Source organism: Trachypithecus francoisi, unplaced genomic scaffold, assembly GCF_009764315.1.
Source record: "Trachypithecus francoisi isolate TF-2019V2 unplaced genomic scaffold, Tfra_2.0 Lachesis_group2, whole genome shotgun sequence".
NCBI classification, from domain to species: Eukaryota; Metazoa; Chordata; class Mammalia; order Primates; family Cercopithecidae; genus Trachypithecus; species Trachypithecus francoisi.
Genome location: NW_022681465.1, coordinates 157,261,494 through 157,286,958, shown reverse-complemented (window position 1 = coordinate 157,286,958; position 25,465 = coordinate 157,261,494). Strand labels below are relative to the sequence as shown.

Here is a 25,465-nt window from a genome sequence, read left to right as displayed (position 1 = left end):
CCTCCTGAGTAGCTGGGATTACAGGCACTTGCCACCATGCCTGGCTAATTTTTGTAATTTTTTTAGTAGAGACGGGGTTTCACCATGTTGGCCAGGCTAGTCTTGAACTCCTGACCTCAAGTGATCTGCCTGCCTCGGCTTCCCAAAGTGCTGGGATTATAGGCGTGAACCACTGTGCCTCGCTGCTGATATTTATTTCTTATTTTTTTTCAGAGGCGGGGATCTCACTATGTTGCCCAGGCTGATCTCAAACTCCTAGCCTCAAGTGATCCTCCCACCGTAGCCTCCCAAGTTGCTGGGATTATAAGTGTGAGCCACTGTCCCTACCTCAATATTACCTTCTTTACTTCTCTTATTTTCTTTTGTTCTAAGTCAAACTCATCACAATCTTTTCTTGTCCTTCCAGGTGTTTCCAGTGCTGTGCCCTGGATGTGCTCTCTTTCCCTTAGAGCCCAGAGAACTTGCTTTTCCCCCTTATATGACTCTTAACCTTTTCTAACACATTATTAAGGGCCTGTGTCTATCAGCTGGGGGCACTTCTTGAAGTGAGGGCCTTTGTGTGGTCTGTTTCTAGTGAATTCCAGCTTTAACCCAGAGCCTCGTGATGGCTGGGTGCCCATAGCCTTCTTGCTGAATGGAGGCACAGTCTCCTTGGGAAGAGAGAATCCATGATAGACCCACTTGGGAGCTCCCCACTTCAGATGCCTGCAGACTGGTGATGCAACCGAATGCCCAAGAGTGACCTCATAAAGCAAGGATTCCCTTCGTGGCCCCTTCTCTGCTGCCTCTCAGAATGCAGACGCTAAGGAAAATCCCTAAGCAGAGATTTTCTGTTGGATGCCAAAAGCAAGGAATAGAAGTTGAAAAATTTGGAAAATGTCTCAACACCGTCACCAGAGGCAGTCGAGAGTCATTTCTAGTTCACCAGTTGATACTACATCGGTGGGATTTTGCCCAACATTCAAGAAATTTAAGTAAATATTATATCTGTCTCTGTTGCCTGTTAAGAAATGTGCAAGTGGAAGTGTGAGGGCAGGGTGTCAGCGTTCTCTCAGCCTCTTCCCTCAGACACTTAAAAATAAGTTGCATGTCCTTAACAATCTGGAGTCTGTGATTGGTGAGGTTTGCATACTGTTATGTGCCTTGTAGACTTGAATGACCAGTTTGACTCATTTTGTCCTTTTCTATTATGACTGTTAGATAATCTGAAGGCTTTTCTCTTTTTTTGTAATAGACCCCATCTGAAATCAGATAATGAAAATTACATATCTTGATATATTAGAAAAGTATATACATTCTGGCTGGGTGCGGTGGCTCACACCTGTAATCCCCGCACTTTGGGAGGCTGGGGTGGATCACTTGAGGTCAGGAGTTTGAGACCAGCCTGGCCAACATGACGAAACCCCATCTCCACTAAAAATATACAAATTAGCTGGGAGTGATGGTGTGAACCTGTGGTCCTAGCTACTCGGGATGCTGAGGCAGGAGAATCGCTTGTGGGGACAGAGGTTGCAGTGAGCCGAGATTGCACCACTGCACTCCAGCCTGGGTGACAGAGTGAGACTCTGTCTCAAAAAAAAAAAAAAGGACGAAAAGAAAAGTATATATATTCTATATTTTTTAACTATTATGAGAATGAATATATCATTTGTAACATATAATGGGAAACAGTAATACGTACTCTTTGAGAAAAATTGCAAAGCACAGATAAATGGAAATAAACAGGAAAAAGAATCACCTATAACCTCACCGTCCATAGATAGACACTGTTAACATTTTGGCATGTTTCCTGCTGATTTTTTTCTACCTGCTGACTTTTGTACAGGTGAGATAATTTTGAACAGAGAATTTTTAATCTTTGAGTTTTGTGTTTTGCTGCACACAACAAAACAAGATATAAAAATGGATCATAAATATTTTTCTAAATCCTGAAAAATACATAGACATATTTTAGTGCCTGTATTTCATGGGACGGACATACCATAATTTACTTACCCAGTCCTTTTTGTTAGATGTTTAAATTGTTTTCAGGCTTCTCAGTACTGGAAATAATACTGAGATAGACATTTTTAGTTGAAGTTATTTCATTTCAGGTTATATTCTCTTGGGTCAGAGAATGAATGGTTCTAAGGCTTTTCAAAAAGAGCTGGTCAGTTTTTATGCCTCTGGAAGTTTTTGAGAGTGTTTAATCATGCTACACTGTTGCCAGCATTAGATCTTACCATGTTTAAGTCTTTGCTAATTTTATAAATAAAAATAATGGTTTTACTTTGCATCTCCCTGGTTAGTATTGCTATAAAACATATTTGGAGAAGTTTATTGGTCTTTGGTATTTATTTCACAAATAGATTGTGTGCCCATTTTCTCTTGGGGTGTTCAGTTTTTTTATTGATGTGAGCATGTGTATGGATGATTATTTGATGATTATCAGTTTTGCTTAGTAGACTGGCAATATTTAGTCTTGCTCACATTGTGTTCCCAGTGCCTACTATATTGCTTGGTATGTAGTTGCCACTCAATAAAGATTTGTTGAGTAAATGAAGATGACGCTTTGTTTTGCTGGAGAAGGAGTGGTGACCATTCTTTTTCAGAGGTCCAGGGAGAGGGAACTAAGTAACTGAGTGGGGACAGAGTATCCATGATCATCATATGTATGTCAGTGGTCATTGATTCAACATTTCATTGCTATTTAAAAGTATATGTAAATTTATATTCATACAAGGGAGAAAGCAGAGCCTTGTCCCTACAAAAAGGTATGCATTATGTGGGGATCTAGCTCTGTTGTGCTGTAACCGTACTTCATATTCAACTTTTTGACAGGAGGAAAGATGATGAGTGTCGGGCATTTGTGAAGAGAGTCATAATGAGCCGTTTCTTTAAGATAATTATGATTAGCACTGTCACATCGAATGGCTTTTTTATGGCCTTGTGGACCAGTTATGACATAAGATACCGCTTGTTCAGACTTCTTGAGGTAAGCAGACAAAATGGGTCCATTTTCTTATTTTTTAAAACATACTTTATTTCTGGAAACATTATAAGATTTTTTATTTTTATTTTATTTTATTTTATTTTATTTTTCCCGAGACAGAGTCTTGCTTTGTCAGGCTGGAGTCCAGTGGCGTGATCTCGACTCACTGCAACCTCCACCTCCACCTCCCAGGTTCAAGTGATTCCTCTGCCTCAGCCTCCCGAATAGCTGGGACTACCGGCACATGCCACCACGCCCAGCTAATTTTTGTATTTTCAGTAGAGATGGGGTTTCATCATGTTGGCCAGGATGGTCTTGATCTCTTGACCTCGTGATCCACGTGCCTCAGCCTCCCAAAGTGCTGGGATTACAGGCGTGAGCCACTGTGCCCGGCCCATTATAAGATTTTTAAGGTATTTTGCTTCAAGAAATTTCCCATAGAATTCTAAAAATACTCTCAGATCTGGGAAGAGGGTGGCAAGAGCAGCAGTGGTGACATGGTGGGGTTTTTTTTTTTTTTTTTTTGAGACGGAGTCTTGCCCTGTTGCCCAAGCTGGAGTGCAATAGTGCTATCTTGGCTCACTGCAACCTCTGCCTCCCAGGTTCAAGCAATTCTCCTGCCTCAGCTGACTGAGTAGCTGGGATCACGGGCACACACCACCAAGCTTGGGTAATTTTTGTGTTTTTAGTAGAGACAGGGTCTTGCCATGTTGGCCAGGATGGTCTTGAACTCCTGACCTCAAGTGATCTGCCCGCCTTGGGCTCCCAAAGTACTGGGATTACAGGCATGAGCCACCGCGCCTGGCCAGTGACATGGTTAGTAAGTCTCCTTGAATCTCCTCTCAGAAACAGAGCAAGCCTGGGCAAGAAAGTGGAACTCCCATCTCTCTCTTTTTTTTGAGACGGAGTCTCGCTCTGTCGTCCAGGCTGGAGTGCGGTGGCGCAGTCTCGACTCACTGCAAGTTCTGCCTCCCGCGTTCACGCCATTCTCCTGCCTCAGCCTCCCGAGTAGCTGGGATTACAGGCGCCTGCCACAATGCCCGGCTAATTTTTTGTATTTTTAGTAGAGACGGGGTTTAACCGTGTTAGCCAGGATGGTCTCGATCTCCTGACCTCATGATCCGCCCGCCTCGGCCTCCCAAAGTGCTGGGATTACAGGCGTTAGCCACCGCGCCCGGCCCCTCCCATCTCTATTAAAAAAAATAAAAGTTGGGCATGATAGTGCATACCTTGAGTCCCAGCTACTCTAGAGGCTGAGGTGGGAGAACTGCTTGAGCCTGGGAGTTCGAGGCTGCAGTGAACTGTGATTGCACCACTGCACTCTGGCCTTGGCAACAGAGTGAGACCTTGTCCCAAACAACCGACCAAAAAAACCCAGAGCAACTAGGTAGCAAAGCCACGAACCCATAGGCAGCATTTATGACAAAACTAGGTAGTTTCCTTACTACAAGCCACAAGAACTGAATAGTATTAGCCTCTGTGGGGGAAGAAACAGAGGGAAGCCATTATTTTTTCATCAGAAAGTGTGATGGGCTGATGTGAGAACAGCATTTGATATCAGGAACGGTACTGCCTAATCCAATACTGGGCTAGATCAAGAGGTTCTGGTAATTTTTGAAGGGGCTAGAGCAGCAAATGGTATGAATTTTCAAAGCGGACCAGCTAGAGGTCTTTTTAAAGATAAGATTCCACAGTTAGGATAAATATTGGAAATGGAATAAAATTTGAGCAGGTTAGAGACATAGAGATGAAGGAAGAGAAGGTTCAGATAAAATTGGAGGAGGATCCAGGATACCTCAAAAATCAAGCTACTGCATTTTTAAATACAACACAAAAGCAGAAGAATGAGCTCAGTGAGGTTAGAACCACATAATCTTCTAAAAGATTAAGAAAACAGTTTTTATGTAAAACAGCACAATAGAAAAGGATTGATGCTGCTATAGTTGTGTTTTTAGAAAAAAAAGGGTTGAGATAAAGTCTCATACAAAATTACTGTAAGAGGCCGGGCGTGGTGGCTCACGCCTGTAATCCCAGCTCTCAGGGAGGCAGAGGCGGGAGGATAGCTTGAGCCCAGGAGTTCGAGACCTGCCTGGGTAATACAGCGAGACCCCGTTCTCCACAAAAAGGAAAAAAAAAAAAAAAGACAAAATTACTGTAAGAAAAACGAGAATAAGGTAGAGAATAATCCCCTTATACAGGCGGAGCATCCTGAATTTGAAAATCTTAAACCTGAAATACTCCAAAATACGAAACATTCTGAGCACTGACATGACACTCAAAGGAAATGCTTACTGGAGCATTTTGGATTTCGGATTTTCAGATGTGAGTTGCTCAACTGGTAAAGATAATGCGAATATTCCAAAATCCAAAAAACTTTGAAATCCAAAACACTTCTGTTCCCAAGCATTTCAGATAAGAGATACATAACCCATAGATTATTAAAGCCCCCCACAAAGACATGCCTACAAAACAGGGAAAGATTAGCATATGATTTTAAAACAAGCCAGATGTTTAAGAAAGTGATACAAGATAGGAAAGAATAGAAGTGAAAAGACAAAACTCAGGAAAGAATTAGAAATAAAAGAACACTTTCAAGAATAAAGACTAAAATAGACTAAGAGCAATTAATTGCAACAGATAATAACTTAAGAGAAATATAGGATTAAATGTATGAAATTTTTTAAATCAATAAGAAATGAAGAGATGAAAAGGTTTCAAGAGAAAATGATGAACCTCGAACATGGGGGAAGAAAATCCAGCATAAGGACAATAGGAGCCCCTGAATTTGAAGCAAAACAGAAACAAAGCAAAGGAACAGAACAAATGCTGACATCTATAATCCAAGAAAAGTTACCTGAAACAAAAGATTTGGAACTAGGTGTTGAAAGAGCACACATTGCATACCTGAGAATATAGACTTTGAACAATAAACACCAAAACATATTCTAGTAAAATTATTGGATTTTAAAGGAAAGAGGGGGTGAAGGAAACTAAATATCAAGGCAATGTGGCTTATAAGAAGACAGTTACTTATCATCAGACTTTGCTATGGTAATATGCCAAAAGAAAATAGAGTTACATATTTAAGATACTTCAGCAAAGAAAATGTAAACCAAGAATTTTAGATCAGAAAAATTGACTTGCAAGTATAAAGGACACAGACAAATTCATCAATATTCAAAAACTTGGGGAATATTGTTTCTATGAGCCTTTCCGTAGTAATTTACTAAAGAATAAGTTTCAGCCAACCAAAATGACTAGAGAAGCATCAATGTTAGGACTGAAGATGAGCATTAAATATGTAGTTATTTGTAGAACTAATATTAATTGTGGTTTAGCAGAGAGAATATAGTATATAATGAGTATATCCTCTGACAGTGAAGTTAGAGTATGACTAAAAAATGGGAGACAATGGGAAAGCCAATATAAAAAGTTTCGAAATCATTTTCAGTAATCAACTTAGTGGCAACACTATTAGTAGTGTTATTCTGAGACTTGTATGTTTGTAATACAGGATAAGGCAATTGAGTAATTATGGGACAGTTTATTTCTGTCACCTCCTGTGTTCTGAAGAACCAGGATACTCATGGAAGAGAGAACCCATGACTTCTTTGACAAATAACCAATTCCAGGTCTAGGGCAGGAGGTACATGAGATGAGCCAGGATTATCTTGTCGTAGACATAGCAAGGAAGCTATCAAAGACTACTGGGGTCATGTCGAAAGTCTCAAGAGACTGTGTGAAGAGTCCTACTGGTCAAAGATGGGACAGTTTGAGCTCCAATAAGAATAGTGATTGCCATGTATTGAAACTCATCAAATAATCTGTGAGGTTATACTGTTGGCCAAAGATGGGACAGTTTGAACTCCAATAAGAATAATAATTGCCATGTATTGAAAGTCATCAAATAATCTGTGAGGTTATAATGATACCCCAAAACAAACTGTCCACTTTTGGAGGATGAGAAGGAGCTAATCCTTTATCTTGATAATTAGTAAATTAAGGGAAAGAGTCAAGCATTACGGACCTTATGTGAACTGCAGTACTGAGTAAGCATATAGTAGGTGAAAGGAAACATCTTTTTATAGATGTGTCCTCCTTAATAAATGAAAAAGAAATGATAGAATATCACAGTTTTTCAACGCCCAAGGAAGTGATTGATCTAGGCACTGAGCATCAATGGCTGCTGCCATCATAAAAAGATAGACAACCAGAAATTATGCGCCATCTATAAAAGAACAGCACCTCTAATCTTGCCAAAGAGTTGAGGAAATATGGAGGCCAGAGGGATATGCTGAACTGTACCATGAGCGCGCACTCAGCAAAATCCAGCCTGGGAAATTTTACAAGTCAAGCTCCCCAGGTTCTTTAACAGATAAATTGTAAGGAAAGAAAAAGGAATGGGGGAATTAAAAGATACACCAACATTTTAAAAATTTATAAAATGGCACGACTACTTATTCTAGGGATACATACATGAATTTCTATCTATAAAGAAATACAAGGAATTAATTACTATAAAATTTGGATAGTGGTTAATTTTGGGGGGAGGGAGGGAGTTGTAATTGGGATGTGGGGCACATGAGGGGCTTCTGGGATGGCAGAGTTCTATTTCTTGACCTAGGTGGTAGTTACAGGGATATTGGCCTTGAAATAATTTATTAGGCTATATATTTGTTCATGTGGTTCTATATATGTGTTTATTTTGCAATAAAAAGGTTAAATATATACTTTTCTTAACTTCCTTTAGGATAAATAACAAATTTCCTTCTTGGGGATGAAAAGGTTAGCATAAACTTAGTGTGGTATCAGAGGCAGTCGAGGTGGTGGGATACCACAATTAATGCTTAAAATGTGTCAGATCCACTCGGCACCACTTCTGTTAACATGTTGGTATGGCAGTGAATTCCACACTACAAATCCAGAGATTGGCCATGGTCTGCGGAACATCATGTTAGGTATGATGGCAGGGGTCAGGGAAAGAGACAAATTGAGGTGCCTAAATCTTCTGATTGCCCTCCTGAGGCCATAAGGGTCACTAAGCATGTATCCTGGTTTAGGGACCTGGTTTGCAAGCCTAGGAGATGTTCTGTGATGTGCAGACTTTGGGGTCATACAGATTTGGGTTCAAGCCCCAGCTTCCTACCTTATTACTAACTGTGAGAATTTGGACAAGTTACTTAAGCTCTCTGTGGTTTGTCTGTAACATTTGTAAAATGATATAATTAATATACAACTTACAGGGTGGTGGTGCAGCCATTGAAAATAACATGTATGAAAGCCCCTGGTTAACTGTGAAACTGAGAAATTATTAACACTTCTGGGAACTCCACTGAAGGTGCAGGGAAAGATGTGAGAGAGCCCTGATCTCTCACCTCTGGCTAACCTTGAGGCTCTGTGCAAACAGGAAATGAAGGCTGAGGCAGAGTGGTAAGTTGCTAGAGCATTGAACATGTGCCCCCACAGAGCCCCCTTGGCAAGAGGCTTACTGATTTCAGCCATTTAAGAAAATTTCTGTCCAATTATTAGTAGGCCATTAAATTGAACAGAAACCTTGGTGGCCACACATGACAAAGAATATAGACTTTACAGAATCAGTTCAGGAAAGTCAATTTAAGAAAGAAAAGAAAAAAGAACAGCAACAACAAACCCTGGGGAGAGGGGAGGGTATGATTTCAGAGTTGCAACATTATATTATGTAAAATGTTCAGTTTTCAACAACAAAATCATGAGACATGCAAAGAAACAAGAGTGTATGGCTCATACACAAGAAGAAGAAAAGCAATTAATAGAAAATATTGGCTGGACGCAGAGGCTCATGCCTGTAATCCCAGCACTTTGGGAGGCCGAGGCAGGTGGATCACCTGAGTTCAGGAGTTTGAGACCAGCCTAGCCAACATGGTGAAACCCCATCTATACTAAAAATACAAAAATTAGTTGGGTGTGTTGGTGGGCACTTATAATCCCAGCTACTTGGGAGGCTGAGGCATGAGAATCTCTTGAACCCAGGAGGCAGAGGTTGCAGCGAGCCAAGATTGCACCACTGCACTCCAGTCTGGGCAACAGAGTGAGACTCTGTCTCAAAAAAAAAAAAAAAAAAAAAAAAAAAAAAAAAATCCTTGAAGAAGCTCATTTGTTGGAATTATTAGTCAAAAAGTTTAAAGCAACTGGGCAACTATGGCTTACGTCTATAATTCCAGCATTTTGGGAGGCTAAAGTGGGAGGATTGCTTGAGCCCAGGAGTTCAAGACCAACCTGCCCACATAGGGAGACCCCCATCTCTACAGAAAATTTAAAAATTAGCTTGTCTGGTGGTGCATGCTTGTGGTCCCACCTACTTGGGAGGCTGAGGTGGGAGGATTGCTTAATCCTAGGAGGTTGAGGCTTCAGTGAGCCATGATCACACCACTGTACTCCAGCTTAGGTGACAGAGCAAGACCATCTCAAAACAACAACAATAACAACAAACAGCCCCCCAAATCCAGGTATTATAAATATGTTCAAGTAACTAAAGAAAATCATATCTAAAGAATTAAAGGAAAATATGAGAACAGTGTCTTGCCAAACAGAGAATATGAATAAACAGATGTAAATGATTAAAAATAGTTAAATAGAAATTATGTAGTTGAAAAATACAATAATAGAAATGAAAAATTCGCTAGAGGAACTTATCAGCAGATCTGAGCTGTTTGAAGAAAAAATCAACAGGAAAATAGATCAACTGAGATTCTCCAATCTGAGGAACAGAAAAAAAGAATGAATAAAAATGTGAACAGAGACTTGTAGGACATCATCAAACATAAAAACATGCATGTAATACATGTCCCAGAAGGAGTAGGAGAGAAAGGGCAGAAGGAATATGTGAAGAAATAACGGGCAGAAACTTCCCAAATTTGATGAAAGACATTAATCTCCACATCCAAGAAGATCAATGAACTCCAAGTAGGATAAACTCAGAGATCCACACCTAGACACATCATATTCAAACTGTTGAAAGACAAAGACAAAAAGAGAATTTGAGGCCACCAACATATCACAGAGAAGAAATCCTCTGTAAGATTAACAGCTGATTTCTTACCGGAAACCATGGCAGCCAGAGGCAGTGGGATGTCATAAAGTGCTGCAAAAAAAAGAGTATCAATCAAAAGTTCTACATCTAGAAAAACTATCCTTCAAAAATGAAAGAGGGGTGTGATGTCAGTGAAAATGGCAGAGTAGGTAACTCCAAGGTTTGTCTATCCAGAGAAACATCTAAAAAAAGGAGCAAGAACTGCCAGAGCTCTGGAAAATAGCCAAAGGTCTATAGCAACCCAGTGAACACTGAATCAAGAAAGAAGCAAATTCAGAAATGTTGGAAAGCTTATAAAAAAGACAAAAAAAAAAAAAAAAAGAAAGCACAAGCAACATAGTGAGACCCAGTCTCTCTGGGGGAAAAAACAACAACAAAAACAACAACAAAAACAAAAAAATAGGCATGGTGCCATGTGCCTATAGTCCCAGCTACTCAGGAGGCTGAGGCAGGAGGATTGCTTGAGCTCAGGAGGTCAAGGCTGTAGTGAGCTATGATTGCACCGCTGTGCTCCCACCTGGGTGACAGAGTGAGACATTGTCTCTTAAAAAAAAAAAAAAAAGACAAATGCTGGTGAGGATGTGGAGAAAGGGGAGCTCATATACATTGTTGGCAGGAATGTAAATTAGTACAGCTGTTATGGACAACATTAGGGAGGTTCCTCAGTAAATTAGAACTACCATATGATTCAACAATCCCACTACTGAGGAGTATATAGCCAAATAAAATGAAATCTGTATATTGAAGAGATATCTGCGATCCCATGTTTATTGTAACACTGTTCAAAATACCCAAGATGTGGAATCAACCTAAGTGTTCATCAGTGGATGAATGGATTTTAAAATGTGCTATATATACATAATAGAATACTATTCATACATAACAAAGAACAAAATCCTGTCATTTACAGCAACATGGATGAACTTAGAAGACATTATGTTAAGTGAAATAAGCCAAGCACAGAAGAACAAACACTACATGATCTCACTCATGTGGAATCTAAAAAAGTTGACTCATAGAGGTAGTATATTAGTTTTTGCATTGCTATAAAGAAATACCCAAGGCTGGGTAATTTATAAATAAAAGAGGTTTTATTTTGGCTCATGGTTCTGCAGGCTGTACAGGAAGCATAGTACCAGCATCTGCTTCTGGTGATGCTGGCACCAGATGCTTGGGAGGATTGCTTGAGCCTGAGTGATGATCTGTGATCACACCTCTGCACTCCAGCCTGGGTGACAGAGCAACACCCCATACCAAAACAACAAAAATAAAACCCCAGCACCACCACTGCCCCCAACACCCCCACCAAAAACCCAAGGTCGGTTCTGTTGCCTCTGGAACTAAGGAACAGGGTTTCACATTGGGAATGTAAGCTGGTGCAAGGGGTGAGCTCCCAGGGCCTTGGGGAGCTCAACCCCAGTGGCTTCCAGGGTGCACTCCCTGTGTCTGCTCTCAGGGGTTGGAGTTGAGTACCTGCAACTTTTCCAGGTTTAGGATGCAAGCTGCCCATGGCTCTATCATTTTTGGGTCTGGAGAGCAGTGGGTCCTTTCCCACAGCTCCACTAGGCAGTGTCCTAGTGGAGACTCTGTGTGGGGGCTCTAGCCCCACATTTCCTCTTTGCACTGCTTTAGTAAAGGTTCTCTGTGAGGACTCTGGCCTTGTAGCAGGCTTCTGCCTGGACACCTGGGCTTTCTTATACATCCTCTGAAATCTAGGGGAAAGCTGCTAAACCTCCTTCACTCTTGCATTCCCTAAGCCCACAGACTTAACACCATGTGGAAGCCACCAAGGCTTGCAGCAGCTTGTGCTCTCCAAAGTCATGGCCCCAGCAATATGGGTTCCAGAGCAAACTTTATTTGAGCTAAGACGAGCTGGAGAAGCCAGAATGTGGGGAGCAGTGTCCCAAGGCTGCTCAGGGCAGCAGGACCCTGGACCTGGCCCCAGAAATCATTCAGTCCTCTTAGGCCCCTGGGCCTGTTATGAGAGGGGCTGCCTCGATCTCTGAAATGCCTTCAGGGCCTTTTCCCCATTGTCTTGGATATTAGCACTTGGCTCTGTTTTTGTCATGGTAATCTCTCTAGCAAATGGTTGCTTCATAGCCTGCTTGAATTTCCATCCTGATAGGGCTTTCTCTGTCTCTGCAAAATGGCCAGTCTGCAAATTGTCCAGACTTTTATACTGTGCTTCCCTTTTAAATATAAGTTCCAACTGTAACCTCTTCTTTGCTCCCATGTCTGATCAAAGGCTGTTAGAAGCAGCCAGGACACATCTTGAACATTTTGCTGCTTAGAAATTTCTTCTGCTAAATTCCCTAAGTCATCTCTCTTATGTTCAGCCTTCCACAAAGCCCTAGGATATGGAAACAATGCAAACGAGTTCTTTGCTAAGGGATAACAAGGGTGACCTTTATTGTAGTTCTCAATAGATTCCACATTTCCATCTGAGACCTCATCAGCCTGGGCTTCACTGTCCATATTTTTATCAGCATTTTTGTCACAACCATTTAACCAGTCTCTAAGAGGTTCCAAACTTTTCCTCATCTTCCTGACTTCTGAGACTTCCAAGCTCTTCCATGCTCCCTGTTACCTAGTTCCAAAGCTGCTTCCACATTTTCAGGTATCTTTATATCAGTACCATACTTCTGGTACCATTTTTCCCATATTAGTCAGTTTTTGTGTTGCTGAGGTAAAGAACTATGAGGTAAAGAAATACCTGAGGCTGAGTAATTTATAAAGAAAAGAGGTTATATTTTGGCTCATGGTTCTGCAGACTATATAGGAAGTATGGTGCTGGCATCTGGTTCTGGTGAGGGTCCCAGGAAGCTTACATGGTAGAAGGCAAAGGGGAGCCAGCATGTCACATGGTGAGAGAGAGAACAAGAGAGAGAGGGGGGAACTGCCACACACTATTAAACAACCAGATCTCATGTGAACTCAGAGTGAGAACTCACCTATCACTGATGGAATGGTGCTAAACTATTCATGAAGGATCTGCTCCCATGATCCAGTCAACTCCTGCTAGGCCCCATCTCCAAAACTGGCAACCACATTTCAACATGAGATTGGGAGGAGACGAACATCCAAACCATATTACGTGAATAGTGGTTGCTAAAGGCTGGGAAGAGTAGGGAGGAACCGGAGGAGGAGAGGTTGGTTAATGAGGTACAAAGTTACAGATAGGAGGAATTAATTTTGGTGTTCTGCACAATAGGGTGATGATATTTAGCAATATGCATTGTATACTTCAAAATAGCTAGAAGAGAGGACTTTGAATGTTCTTATCACAAAGAAATGACGTGTTTGAGGTGATGAATATGCTAATTACCCTGATTTGACATTACACATTGTATATATGTATTGAAACATCATACTGTACCCCATAAATACAATTATTATATGTCAGTTAAAAACAAAATAGAAGTTAAAAAACAAAACACAATCTATTAAAAAAAAACTGATTGCAAACATTATACTTAATGATGAGAAACTTGATGCCTTCCTACTAAGATCAGGAACAAGAAAAGGATGTCTACTTTCACCACTCCTATTTAACATCATACTGGAAGTCATGGCTAATGCAGTAAAACAAGAAAAAGAAATAAACATGTAAAGACTGGAAAGGAAGAAATAAAACTGTCTTTGTCCACATACATATTTTAAAAGTTGGGAAAGTTTTGTTATATTTTCACTTGCCTTGTCCACTCCCCTCCCCAGCATGGTGATGATCCTGAAGACAGCAGCTCACATTCCTAATGTAGAACCCTGGTCCTTGGTTCCAGAGCAGACCTTACTTGTTTGTTTATTGAGATGGGGTCTTGCTCTGTTGCCCAGGCTGGAGTGCAGAGGCATGATCACAGATCTTTGCAGCCTCAACTGCTTGGGTTCAAGCAGTCCTCCCACCTCAGCCTCCTGAGTAGCTGGGACCACAGGCATGCACCATCATGCCCAGCTAATTTTTGTATGTTTTGTAGAGATAGGGTCTCGCTATGCTGCCCAGGCTGGTCTCAGACTCCTAGGCTCAAGTGATCTACCCACCTTGGATCTCCCAACAGTCATGAGCCACCATGCACTAACCCAGACCTTGTTCTTAAGGAATTGTATTGGTCCATTTTGACCTGAGAGCCAGTCAAAGGACTGATAGAAGTTGACTGCTTTTGTTTCACCTAGCTTGGAATTTTCTCAAAGCAGAAAGGTGGCTATGGAGAGGGAATTTCTTACAAACATTAAAAGGCATATGAACAGTCTATTCCTGCCTGGGGCAAAAAAAGTTAAAGCAAACAACGGACATACTAAAGTGTAGGAAGAAAGACCTAGAAGGGAGATTCTTTGGATAAGTAGGACATTGAGAAGCTCCTGTGTATATGGAGGAATTTAGAAAGCATTCATGCTCAGGGCAGGATAAATGTTTCAAAAAGACCTAAGATCTCAAGATTTCAACTTTAGCTGATCTTTAGGCTCAGTAAAAACTGGAAGTTAGGGTTATTGTGGAGTTGTAAATGGCTTTGCTAAGCACTGAAAGAGTACCCCAACACAGAACCAATCTAAAAAAACTAGGAGAACTTTTCTTCCTCCCTCCTCCCTCATTTCCCAACCTTCCCTCCCTCCTTTCCTACCCTTCCCTCCCTTTCTTCTTTCTTTTTGAGACAAGGTCTTACTCTGTGGCCCAGAGTGAAGTGATATGATCATAGCTCACTGCAGCCTTAAACTCCTGGACTTAAGGGATCCTCCTATCTCAGCCTGCTGAGTAGCTAGGACTACAGACATATATCACCACGCCCAGCTAACTTTTAAATTTTTTGTAGTGATGGGCTCTCACTGTGTTGCCTAGACTGACCTTGAACTCCTGGCCTCAAGAGATCCTCCTGCCTGGGCCTCCCAAAGCACTGGGGTTACAGGCATGAACCACCATGCCTAGCCTGTCTTTTTCCTTTCCTTTTTCTATCCTCTCCTTTATTCTCCTTTCTTTCTCTTTTTTTCTTTCCCCCCTCCCTCCCTCCCTCCTTCCTCTCTTCCTTCCTTCCCTCCCCCCTTCCCTCCTTCCTTTCCTCCTTTCTTTTTTTCTTTCTTTTCTTTTCTTTTTTTTTTTTTGAGGTGGAGTCTTGCTCTGTTGCCAGGCTGGGGTACTGTGGCGTGATCTTGGCTCACTGCAACCTCCAGCTCCCTGGTTCAAGTGATTTTCCTGCCTCAGCCTCCGGAATAGCTGGGATTACAGGCATGCACTGCCATATCCAGCTAATTTTTGTATTTTTAGTAGAGACGGGGTTTCACCATGTTGGCCAGGATGGTCTCAATCTTCTGACCTTGTGATCCTCCTGCCTCAGCCTCCCAAAGTGCTGGGATTACAGGCATGAGCCACCACTCTTGGCCCCTTTCCTCCTTTCTTTATCAGACAGGGTCTCACGCTGTTGCCTGGGCTTGGGTGCAGTGACTTGATTATAGCTCAGTCAGCCTTAAACCCTTGGACTCAAAAGATCCCCATGTGTCAGCCTCCTGAGTAGCTAGGACTGCATGCATACACCACCATGTCCAGCTAATTAAATTTTTTTTTTTTTTTTTTTTTGTAGATATGGTATCTCACTGTGTTGCCCAGGCTGCTCTCAAACTCCTGGCCTCAAGAGATTCTCCTGCCTTGGCCTCCCAAAGCACTGGGATTCAGGCATGAGTTACAGTGCCTGGCCTTTCTCTCTCTCTCTCTTGCTCTCTTTTTCTTATTTCTCTTTATTTTTCCTTTTTCTGTCTTCCTCTTTCCTCCCTTCCTTATTTTGTTTCTTCTTTCCCTCTTCTTCCCTCCATTTTTTCCCCCAAACCCTCTGTATCTCCCTTTTTTCCTTTCTTTTTTCCTTCTTTCTTTTTGCTTGAGACATTTAAGAAAATCTCTGTTGGCTGGGCATGGTGGCTCATGTCTGTGGTCACAGCACTTTGGGAGGCCAAGGCAGGCAGATCACTTGAGGTCACGAGTTAGAGACCAGCTTGGCCAAAATGGTGAAACCCTGTCTCTACTAAAAATAAAAAAAAAATCAGCCACGCATGAAGTAATCCCAGCTACTCAGGAGGCTGAGGTAGGAGAATTGCTTGAAGCTGGGAGGCAGAGGTTGCAGTGAGTTGAAATTATGCCACGCACTCCAGCCTGGGTGACAGAGTGAGACTCCATCTCAAAAAATAGATAGAAAGAAAATCCCTGTCAAAACACTAGTTGACCAGAAAGTAAAGGAATAGAGACTTCAGAGATCACACACAACAAAGAATATAGTTCTTTGCAAAAATAGTTTAGAAAAGTCATTAAACAAGTAAATACTACTCACATAAAGCAACAAAAATAAATCATGAGGAGGGGGAAGAATTTGATTTCCAGACTTACCACATTGCAATATTTAAAACATTTAGTTTTCAATAAAGCAATCAAAGAAACAAAAATGTATGACTTATACACAGGCTAAATGAACAGAAACTCTTCCGTTCCGTTCAATGACTGAGGAAACCCAGTCATTGGAATTACTAGACAAAGGCTTTAAAAACAAATGCTCAAAGAGGCCAGGTGCAGTGGCTCATGCCTGTAATCACAGCAATTTGGGAGGCTGAGGTGGGTGGATCACTTGAGGTCAGGAGTTCAAGACCAGCCTGGCCAATGTAGTCAAACGTTGCCTCTACTAAAAATACAAAAATCAGCCGGACTTGGTGGCAGGGGCCTGTATTCCCAGCTACTCGGGAGACTGAGGCAGGAGAATTGCCTGAACCCAGGAGGTGGAGGTTATCTAGGGGCATTCAATAACAGATTTGAATAGGTAGAAGAAAGAATTGGTGAACTTGAAGACAGGTCAATTGAACTTGTTCAGTTTGAAAAGCAGAAAGAAAAAATATTGAGGACAAATGAACAGAGCCTATGAGAACTGTGGGACACCATAAAACATACTAACATACACAGAATAGGGGTTCCAGAAGGAGAGGAGAAAATGAGGCAGAAAGAATGTTTAAAGAAATAGTGACCCCAAATCCTCAAATTTGATGAGAGACACGAATATATACATCCAGAAGTTCCAATGAATTCCAAAAAGGAGAAACATAAAAAGAGCCACACTAAGACATATAATCAAACTGTCAAAAGCCAAAAATAAAGTGAGAATCTTGAAAGCAGCAAGGGATAAGCAAGTTGTCACATACAAGAAACCTCAATAAGATCAACAGCTGATTTCTCTTCAGAAACTTTGGGGGCCAAAACACAGTGAAATGCCATGTTTAAAATATAAAAGAAAAAATACTGTCAATGAGAAATGCCGTATTCAGCAAAATTATCCTTCAAAAATGAAGGGGAAGTAAAGACTTCCAGATAAACAAAAATGAGAGGGTTTGTTGCTAGTAAATCTGCCCTCAAAAAAGTGGTAAAAGTAGCTTTGTAGGTGGAAATGAACAAGACAGTAACTTGAACTCATACAAAGAAATAAAGAACTCGGGTAAGGCAACTACATCAGTAAATACAAAAGCTAGTGTTATTGTATATTTTGGTTTGTAACTCTTTTTAAAAATATATGACTTAAAATTCCAGTGTTATAGTTAATGGGCACACGTGTTTGAAGGAGTAGTTTATAATCACAAAAACATGAAGGAGGAGAGATGAAGCTGTATAGAGCAGAATTGTTATATACTATTGAAGCTAAGGTTGTATTAATTAAAAATAGATTGTTATAAATTTAAGAGGTTAATTATAATCCAAAGGTAAACACTAAGGGAACAACCAAAAATACTATACAGAAAAGGAAATGAGAAAGGAATCAAAGTGGCACACTACAAAAAAATCAGGTATATACACAAAAAGGCAGTAATGGAGGAATTGAGGAACAAAAATATATGTCATATAGGAAACAAATAGCAAAACAGCAGAAGTGTGTCCTTTATCTATAATTACTTTAAATATAAATGGATTAAATTCTCCAATTAAAAGGCAGAGATTAACAGTTGTCTACAGGAGACTCACTTTAGATTCAAAGGTACAAATAGTCATGACCAGCCTGGCCAACATGGCAAAAACCCTGTCTGTACTAAAAATACAAAAATTAGCCAGGTGTGGTAGCGCACGCCTGTAGTCCCAGCTATCCAGGAGGCTAAGGCATGAGAATCGCTAGAACTCGGTGGCCGAGGTTGCTGTGAGCTGAAATAGCATCACTGCACTGCAACCTGGGTGACAGAGTGAAACTCTGTCTCAAACAAACAAAGAAACAAACAAACCAAAGATACAAATATGTTGAAAGTGAAAGAATGGAAAAAGATATTCCAAACAAATAGAAACCAAAAGATATCTGGGGTGGCTATACTAATATCAGACAAAATAGATAGTAAGGCAAAAACTGTTCTAAGAGAAAAGAAAGGACATTATATTGACAAAGGGATCAATTCATCAGGAAGATAAAAACAATTTTTCTCTAGTACACAAGGATCACTCTCCAGGACAGATTATATATTAGACCATACAACAAATCTCAATAAATTAAAATATTGAAATCAAAGCAGTCATAAGCAAAAAGAAAAAATCTGGAAGCATCACATTATCCAACTTCAAATTATACTACAAGGCTATAGTAACCATAACAGCATGGTACTGGTATAAAAGTAGATGCATAGATGCAATGGAAAAGAATAGAGAACCCAGAAATAAGGCCAAATACTTAACAACCAACCAATATTCAAAGCATACAAAAACATAAATTGGGGAAAGGACACCCTATTCAATAAATGGTGCAGGGAGAACTGGTTAGTCACACGTAGAAGAATGAAACTGGATCTGTATCTCTCACCATATACAAAAATTAACTCAAGATGGAATAAAGACTTACATCTAACACCTGAAACCATAAAAATTCTAGAAGACAACCTGGGAAAAACTCTTCTGGACATTGGCCTAGGCAAACAGTTTACGATTGAGACCCCAAAAGCAAATACAACAAAATTAAATAAATGGGACCTGATTCAACTAAAAAGCTTCTGCAAAGGAAATAATCAGAGTAAGTAGACAACATACACAGTGGGAGAAAATATTTGCAAATTATGCATCTGACAAAGGACTAATATCCAAAATCTACAAAGAACTCAAATTAGCAAGAAAAACAAATCCCATTAAAAAATGGGCAAAGGATATGAATAGACATTTATCAAAAGAAGATACACAAATGGCCAACAAACACTTGAAAAAATGCTCCACATGACACTAATCAGCGTGGAAATGTAAATGAAAACCACAATGAGATACCACCTTACCCCAGCCAGAATAGCCATTATTCAGAAGTCAAAAAGCAACATAGATGTTGGAGTGGATGTGGTGAAAAGCAAACGCTTATACATTGCTGGTAGGAATGTAAATTAGGACAACCTCTATGGGAAAACAGTATGGAGATTTCTCCAAGAACTAAAAGTGTATCTACCATTCAATCCAGTAATCCCACTACTGACTATCTCCCCAAAGGAAAAAAAAAAATCCCTGTATCACTGTATGACACCTGCGTGCATTTTTTTTTTTTTTTGAGATGGAATCTGGCTCTGTTGTTCAAGCTGGAGTGCAGTGAGTGGCACGATCTCAGCTCCCTGCAACTTCTGCTGTCAGGTTCAAGTGATTCTCCTGCCTCCGCTTCCTGAGTAGCTGTGATTACAGGCATAAGCCACTACGCCTGGCTAATTTTTGTATTTTTAGTAGAGACAGGGTTTCGCCATGTTCGCCAGGCTGGTCTCAAACTCCTGGCCTTGAATGATCTGCCCACCTCTGCCTCCCAAAGTGCTGGGATTACAGGCATGAGTCACTGTGCCAGGTCTGCACGCATATGTGTATTGCAGTGCAATTCACAGTTGTAAAGATATGGTATCAGCCTAAGTGCCCATCAACTAATGAGTGGATAAAGAAAATGTGGTATATACACATGATGAAATACTACTCACACATTAAAAAAGAACAAAATAATGTCTTTTGCAGCAACTTGGATGGAATTAGAGGGTATTATTCTAAGTGAAGTAACTCAGGATTGAAAAACCAAATACTGCATATTCTCACTTATAAGTGGGAGCTAAACTCTGGGTATGCGAAGGCATACAGAATGGTATAATGGACATTGTAGGGAGACAGTGAACTCAGAAGGGGGAGGTTTGGAGGTGGGTGAGGGACAAAAAACTACCTATTGGGTACAATGCACACCTACATGGGTGATGGGTGCATCCAAGTAGTGTACATTGCACCCAATAGGCAGTCTAAAATCCCAGACTTCTCTGCTACACAATTCATCCATGTAACCAAAAACCATGTGTACCCCTAAAAGTATTGAAATAGGCCAGGGGCAGTGGCTCACATCTGCAATCCCAGCACTTTGGAAGGCCAAGATGGGAGGATCACTTAAGTCCAGGAGTTTGAGATTTGCCTGGGCAACATAATGAGACCCCATCTATTAAAAAAAAAAAAAAAAAAAAAAAGGAGTGGTAATGCATGCCTGCAGTCCTAGCTGCTTGGGAGGCTGATGTGGGAGGATCACTGGAGCCCAGGAAGTCAAGGGTGCAGTGGGCCATGACTGTATCACTGCATTCCAGACTACATGATAGAGCAAGATCTTGTCTCAGACAAACGAATAGGCAGAATCCCCCCAAACAACAATTGAAATAAAAAAAATTTAAAAAGAAACACACACACACACACGAAACACACACAGAGCCATATATATATACATATATATAATGAATTCTACCAGTCACTTAAATATACATATACATAAAATTAGATGAAGTATCTTCACTGACAACAATAAAACAGAACTAGAAATAACAGAGGAAGACTACATTTTTCAAATATGTGTAAATTAAACAGCATACTCTTTTTTTTTTGTTTTTTTGAGACGGAGTTTGGCTCTTGTTGCCCAGGCTGGAGTGCAATGACGCAATCTCAGCTCACTGCAACCTCCGACTCCTGGGTTCAAGCGATTCTCCTGCTTCAGCCTCCTCAGTAGCTGGGGTTATAGGTATGTGCCACCATGCCCAGCTAATTTTGTATTTTTAGTAGAGACAGGGTTTCTCCATGTTGGTCAGGCTGGTCTCAAACTCCTGACCTCAGGTGATCCACTCACCTTGGCCTCCCAAAGTGCTGGGATTACAGGTGTAAGCCACCGTGCCTGGCCTTAAACAGTATATTCTTTTTTTTGTTTTGATACCAAGTCTTGCTCTGTCTCCCAGGCTGGAGTGCAATGGCACAACCTCAGCTCAGCTCACTGCAACCTCCGCCTCCCGGGTTCAAGCAATTCTCCTGCCCCAGCTTCCTAAGTAGCTGGGATTACAGGCACATGCCACTGCGCCCAGCTAATTTTTGTATTTTTTGGTAGAGACAGGGTTTCACCATGTTGGCCAGGTTGGTCTCGAACTCCTGACCTCAGGTGATCCACCTGCCTCAGCCTCCCAAAGTGCTGGGATTACAGGCGTGAGCCACCGTGCCCAGCCAACAGCATACTCTTAACTAATGGGTCAGAGAAAGAAATCACAAGGACAATTAGAAAATATAAGATGAAAATAAAAAACATAATATAACAAAATTCACAGGATGCAGTGAAAGCAGTGTTCAGAGGGAAATTTGTACCTATAAATGCTTAACATTAGAAAAGAAGAAAGGTCTCAAATCAGTAACCTAACTTTATGCCTTAAGGAACTAGAAAAAGAAGAGCAGATAAAGCTAGCAGAAGGAAGGAAATAAAAAAATACTAGAACGAGATAAACAAAATAGAGGGTAGAGAAACAATAGAGAAAATGAACAAAATCAACAGTTGGTTCTTTAAAAAGATCAGCAAATTGACAAGCCTTTAGCTAGATTGACTAAGAAAATAAGACTCAAATTACTAATGTCAGAAATGAAATTTGGGACATTTCTACTGACCTTATCGAAGCAAAAAGGGTTATAGGAGAATACCATAAGCAATTATATGCCAACAAGTTAAATAATGTAGGTGAAATGGACAGCACACAAAGTGACTCAAGAAGAAAGAAAACTGACCCATCAGAACAGATAACAAAAGATTGAATCAGTAATCAAAAACCTCCCAACAAAGAAAATCTCAGGACGAGGTAGTTTCACATGTGAATCCTACCAGTCATTTAAGGAAAGACTAACACCAATTCTTCCCAAACTCTACCAAAAAAGAGAAGAGGGAAGACTTCTGAGCTTATCCATGAGACCAGCACAAAACATCATAAGAAAAGAAAACTAGAGACAGATGTTCTTTAAGAATATAGATGCAAAAATTGTCATTGAGAGAGTAACAAACTGGAGCCAGCCAGAAGCATACTTAGCAGGATTATACACTTGATCAAGTGGGATTTATCTCAGGAAAGCAAGGGTGATTCAAAATACAAAAACCAGTCAATGTAATACACCAGTAGAATGAAGAAAAAAAGTTCACCTCAGTTGATGTAGAAAAAGCATTTGATGAAATCCAGCATTCTTTCATTATATATAAAAAAGTAAACTACAAATAGAAAGGAAATTCCTTAACTTGATAAAGGGCATTTATGAAGAAACCCACAGTTAGCTTCAGACTTAATTGAGAAAGACGAAAACTCTTCCCCCTAAGATTAGGAACAAGACTAATATGACTGCTTTCACCACGATTTAACATCGTACTGAAAGTTCTAGCCAGAATCATCAGTCAAGAAAAAGAAACAAAAAGCATCTAAATTGAAAAGAAAGAAGTAAAGCTATGGACATGCGTCAGAGATATTGTGGATTAAGTTTCAGACCACAATAAAGTGAGTCATGTGATTTTTTTTTTTGTTTCCTGGTACATATAAAAGTTAAGTTTACAATATACTGAGTCTGTTAAGTATGCAGTAGCATTAGATCTAAAAAAAATGTATATACCTTAATTTAAAACTATTTTATTGCTAAAAAATGCCAACAATAATCTGAGCCTTCAGCAAGACATAATCTTTTTGCTGGTGGAGGGTCTTGCCTTGATGTTGATGGCTGTTGACTGATCAGGGTGATGGTTGCTGAAGGCCAGAGTGTCTGTGGCAGTTTCTTAAAATAAGACAACAAGGAAGTTTGCCACATCAATCAACTCTTCCTTTCATGAAAGATTTTTCTGTACCAAGTAATGCTGGTTGTTAACTTATTACCCGCAGTAGAACTTCTTTCAAAGTTGAAGCCAGTCCTCTCAAACCCTGCTGCTGCTTTTATCAATGAAGTTTATGGAATATTCTAAATCCTTTGTTGTCATTTCAACAACTTTCACAGCATATTCACCAGGTGTAGATTCCATCTCAAGAAACCAGTTTCTTTGCTCACCCATGGAAAGCAACTCCTCATCTCTTCAAGTTTTATCATGAGATTGCAGCAGTTTAGTCACATCTTCAAGCTCCACTTCTAATTCTAGTTCACTTGCTATTTCCACAACATCTACAATTACTTCCTCCTGTGAAGTCTTGAACCCCTCAAAGTCATCCGTGAAGATTGGAATCAACCTCTTCCAAATTCCTGTTCATGTTGATATTTTGATCTCTTGTGAGTCCTGAATGTTCTTAATGGCATCTAGAATGGTGAATTCTTTCCAGAAGGTTTTCAATTTACTTTACCCAGACCCATCAGAAGAATCACTGTCTATAACTACTATAAATACATACACTATAGCCTTATGAAATATTTTTTTTTTTTTTTTTTTTTGTTGAGACCGAGTCTTGCTCTGTCGCCCAGGCTGGAGTGCAGTGGCCGGATCTCAGCTCACTGCAAGCTCCGCCTCCCGGGTTTACGCCATTCTCTCGCCTCAGCCTCCCGAGTAGCTGGGACTACAGGCGCCCGCCATCTCGCCCGGCTAATTTTTTGTATTTTTTTTAGTAGAGACGGGGTTTCACCGTGTTAGCCAGGATGGTCTCGATCTCCTGACCTCGTGATCCGCCCGTCTCGGCCTCCCAAAGTGCTGGGATTACAGGCTTGAGCCACCGCGCCCGGCCTGAAATATATTTCTTAAATAATAAGAGTTAAAAGTTGAAATGACTCCTTGATCAGAATGGATGTTTTATTAGCCGGCCTGAAAACAACTTCTTCATCTTTTTATACATCTCCACCAGAACTCTTAGGTGACCAGGTGCGTTGTCAATGGGCAGTAACATTTTGAAAGGAATCTTTTTTTTCTGAGCAATATGTCTCAACAGTGGGCTTAAAATATTCCATAAACCATGCTATAAACCAATGTGCTGTCATCCGGGCTTTGTTGTTCCATTTCTAGAGCACAGGCAGAGTAGATTTAGCATCATTCTTAAGGGCTCTAGGATTTTTGGAATGGTAAATGAGCACTGGCTTCAACTTAAAGTCACCAGCTGCATTACCCCCTAACAAGAGATTCAGCCTGTCCTTTGAAGTTTTGAAACCAGGCCTTACTTTTCCCCTGTAGCTAGGAAAGTCCTAGATGGCTTCTTCTTCAGATATAAAGCTTTTTTGTCTACTTTGTCACATTGAACATCTGTTGTTGAGCGTAGCCACTTTCATCAACTCTCTTAGCTAGGTCTTCTAGATAAGGCATTGCAGCTTCTCTATCAGCACTTGCTGCTTCATGTTGTACTTTTATGTTCTAGAGATATGATATTTTCTCAAACCTCAAGAACCAACCTCTGCTAACTTTTAGCTTTTCTTCGGCAGCCTCCTTCTCTCTCTCAGACCAAACAATTGAAGAGAGTTAGGGCCTTGCTTTGGATTAGGCCTTGGTTATAAGGAATGTTGTGGCTGGTTTGATCTGTCCAGACCGCCGAAACTTTCTCCATATGAGCAATAGGGCTGTTTTGCTTTCTTATCATTTATGTGTTTACCGGAATAGCACTTTAAATTTTCTTCAAGAACTTTTCCTTTCTATTCCCAACTTGGCTAACTTTTTGGTGCAAGAGTTCTAGGCTTTCAACATGCTTTCCTCACTAAGCTTAATTATTTCTAGCTTTTGATTTGAAGTGAGAGACTTGCGACTCTTCATTTCACTTGAACTGACCTAACTTAAATATTGTTATGTCTCACGGAATAAGGAGGCCCCAGCAGAGGGAGAGAGATGGAGGAATGGCTGGTCAGTGGAGCAGTCTGAACATGCACATGTATTGAGTTTGTTGTCTTATATGGATCTGGTTTATGCCATCCCAAGCAATTAAAATAGTGTGAACCCCGAAAATCTGAGACAGGTCTCAGCAAATTTAGAAAGTTTATTTTGCCAGGGTTGAGGATGCATGCCTGTGACACAGCCTCAGGAGGTCCTGATGACTTATGCCCAAGGTGGTCAGAACATAGTTTGGTTTTATACATTTTAGGCAGACATGAGACATCATTCAAGACATGTAAGATGAACATTGGTTCGGTCTGGAAAGGTGGGACAGCTTAAGCAGGGAGAAGGGCTTTCAGGTCCTAGGTAGATAAGAGACAAATGGTTGCATTCTTTTGAGTTTCT

General features: G+C 40.6%; 1 protein-coding gene across 3 annotated transcripts in view; it reads left to right on the top strand.

Annotated features, from left to right (window-relative positions):
- CATSPER3 (cation channel sperm associated 3) overlaps nt 1-25,465 on the top strand; it is a 56,253-nt gene that overhangs the window by 8,521 nt on the left and 22,267 nt on the right. Inside the window, exons 1-3 of one of the 3 annotated variants that reach the window (XM_033181168.1) lie at nt 255-309; nt 407-974; nt 2,821-2,974. In XM_033181168.1, coding sequence (XP_033037059.1) covers nt 877-974; nt 2,821-2,974 — 252 coding nt within the window. In that variant the 5' untranslated portion in view covers nt 255-309; nt 407-876. Of the gene's footprint in view, nt 1-213; nt 975-2,820; nt 2,975-25,465 lie in introns of those variants that run through there. The other 2 variants (XM_033181167.1, XM_033181169.1) reach the window with 2 other exon arrangements.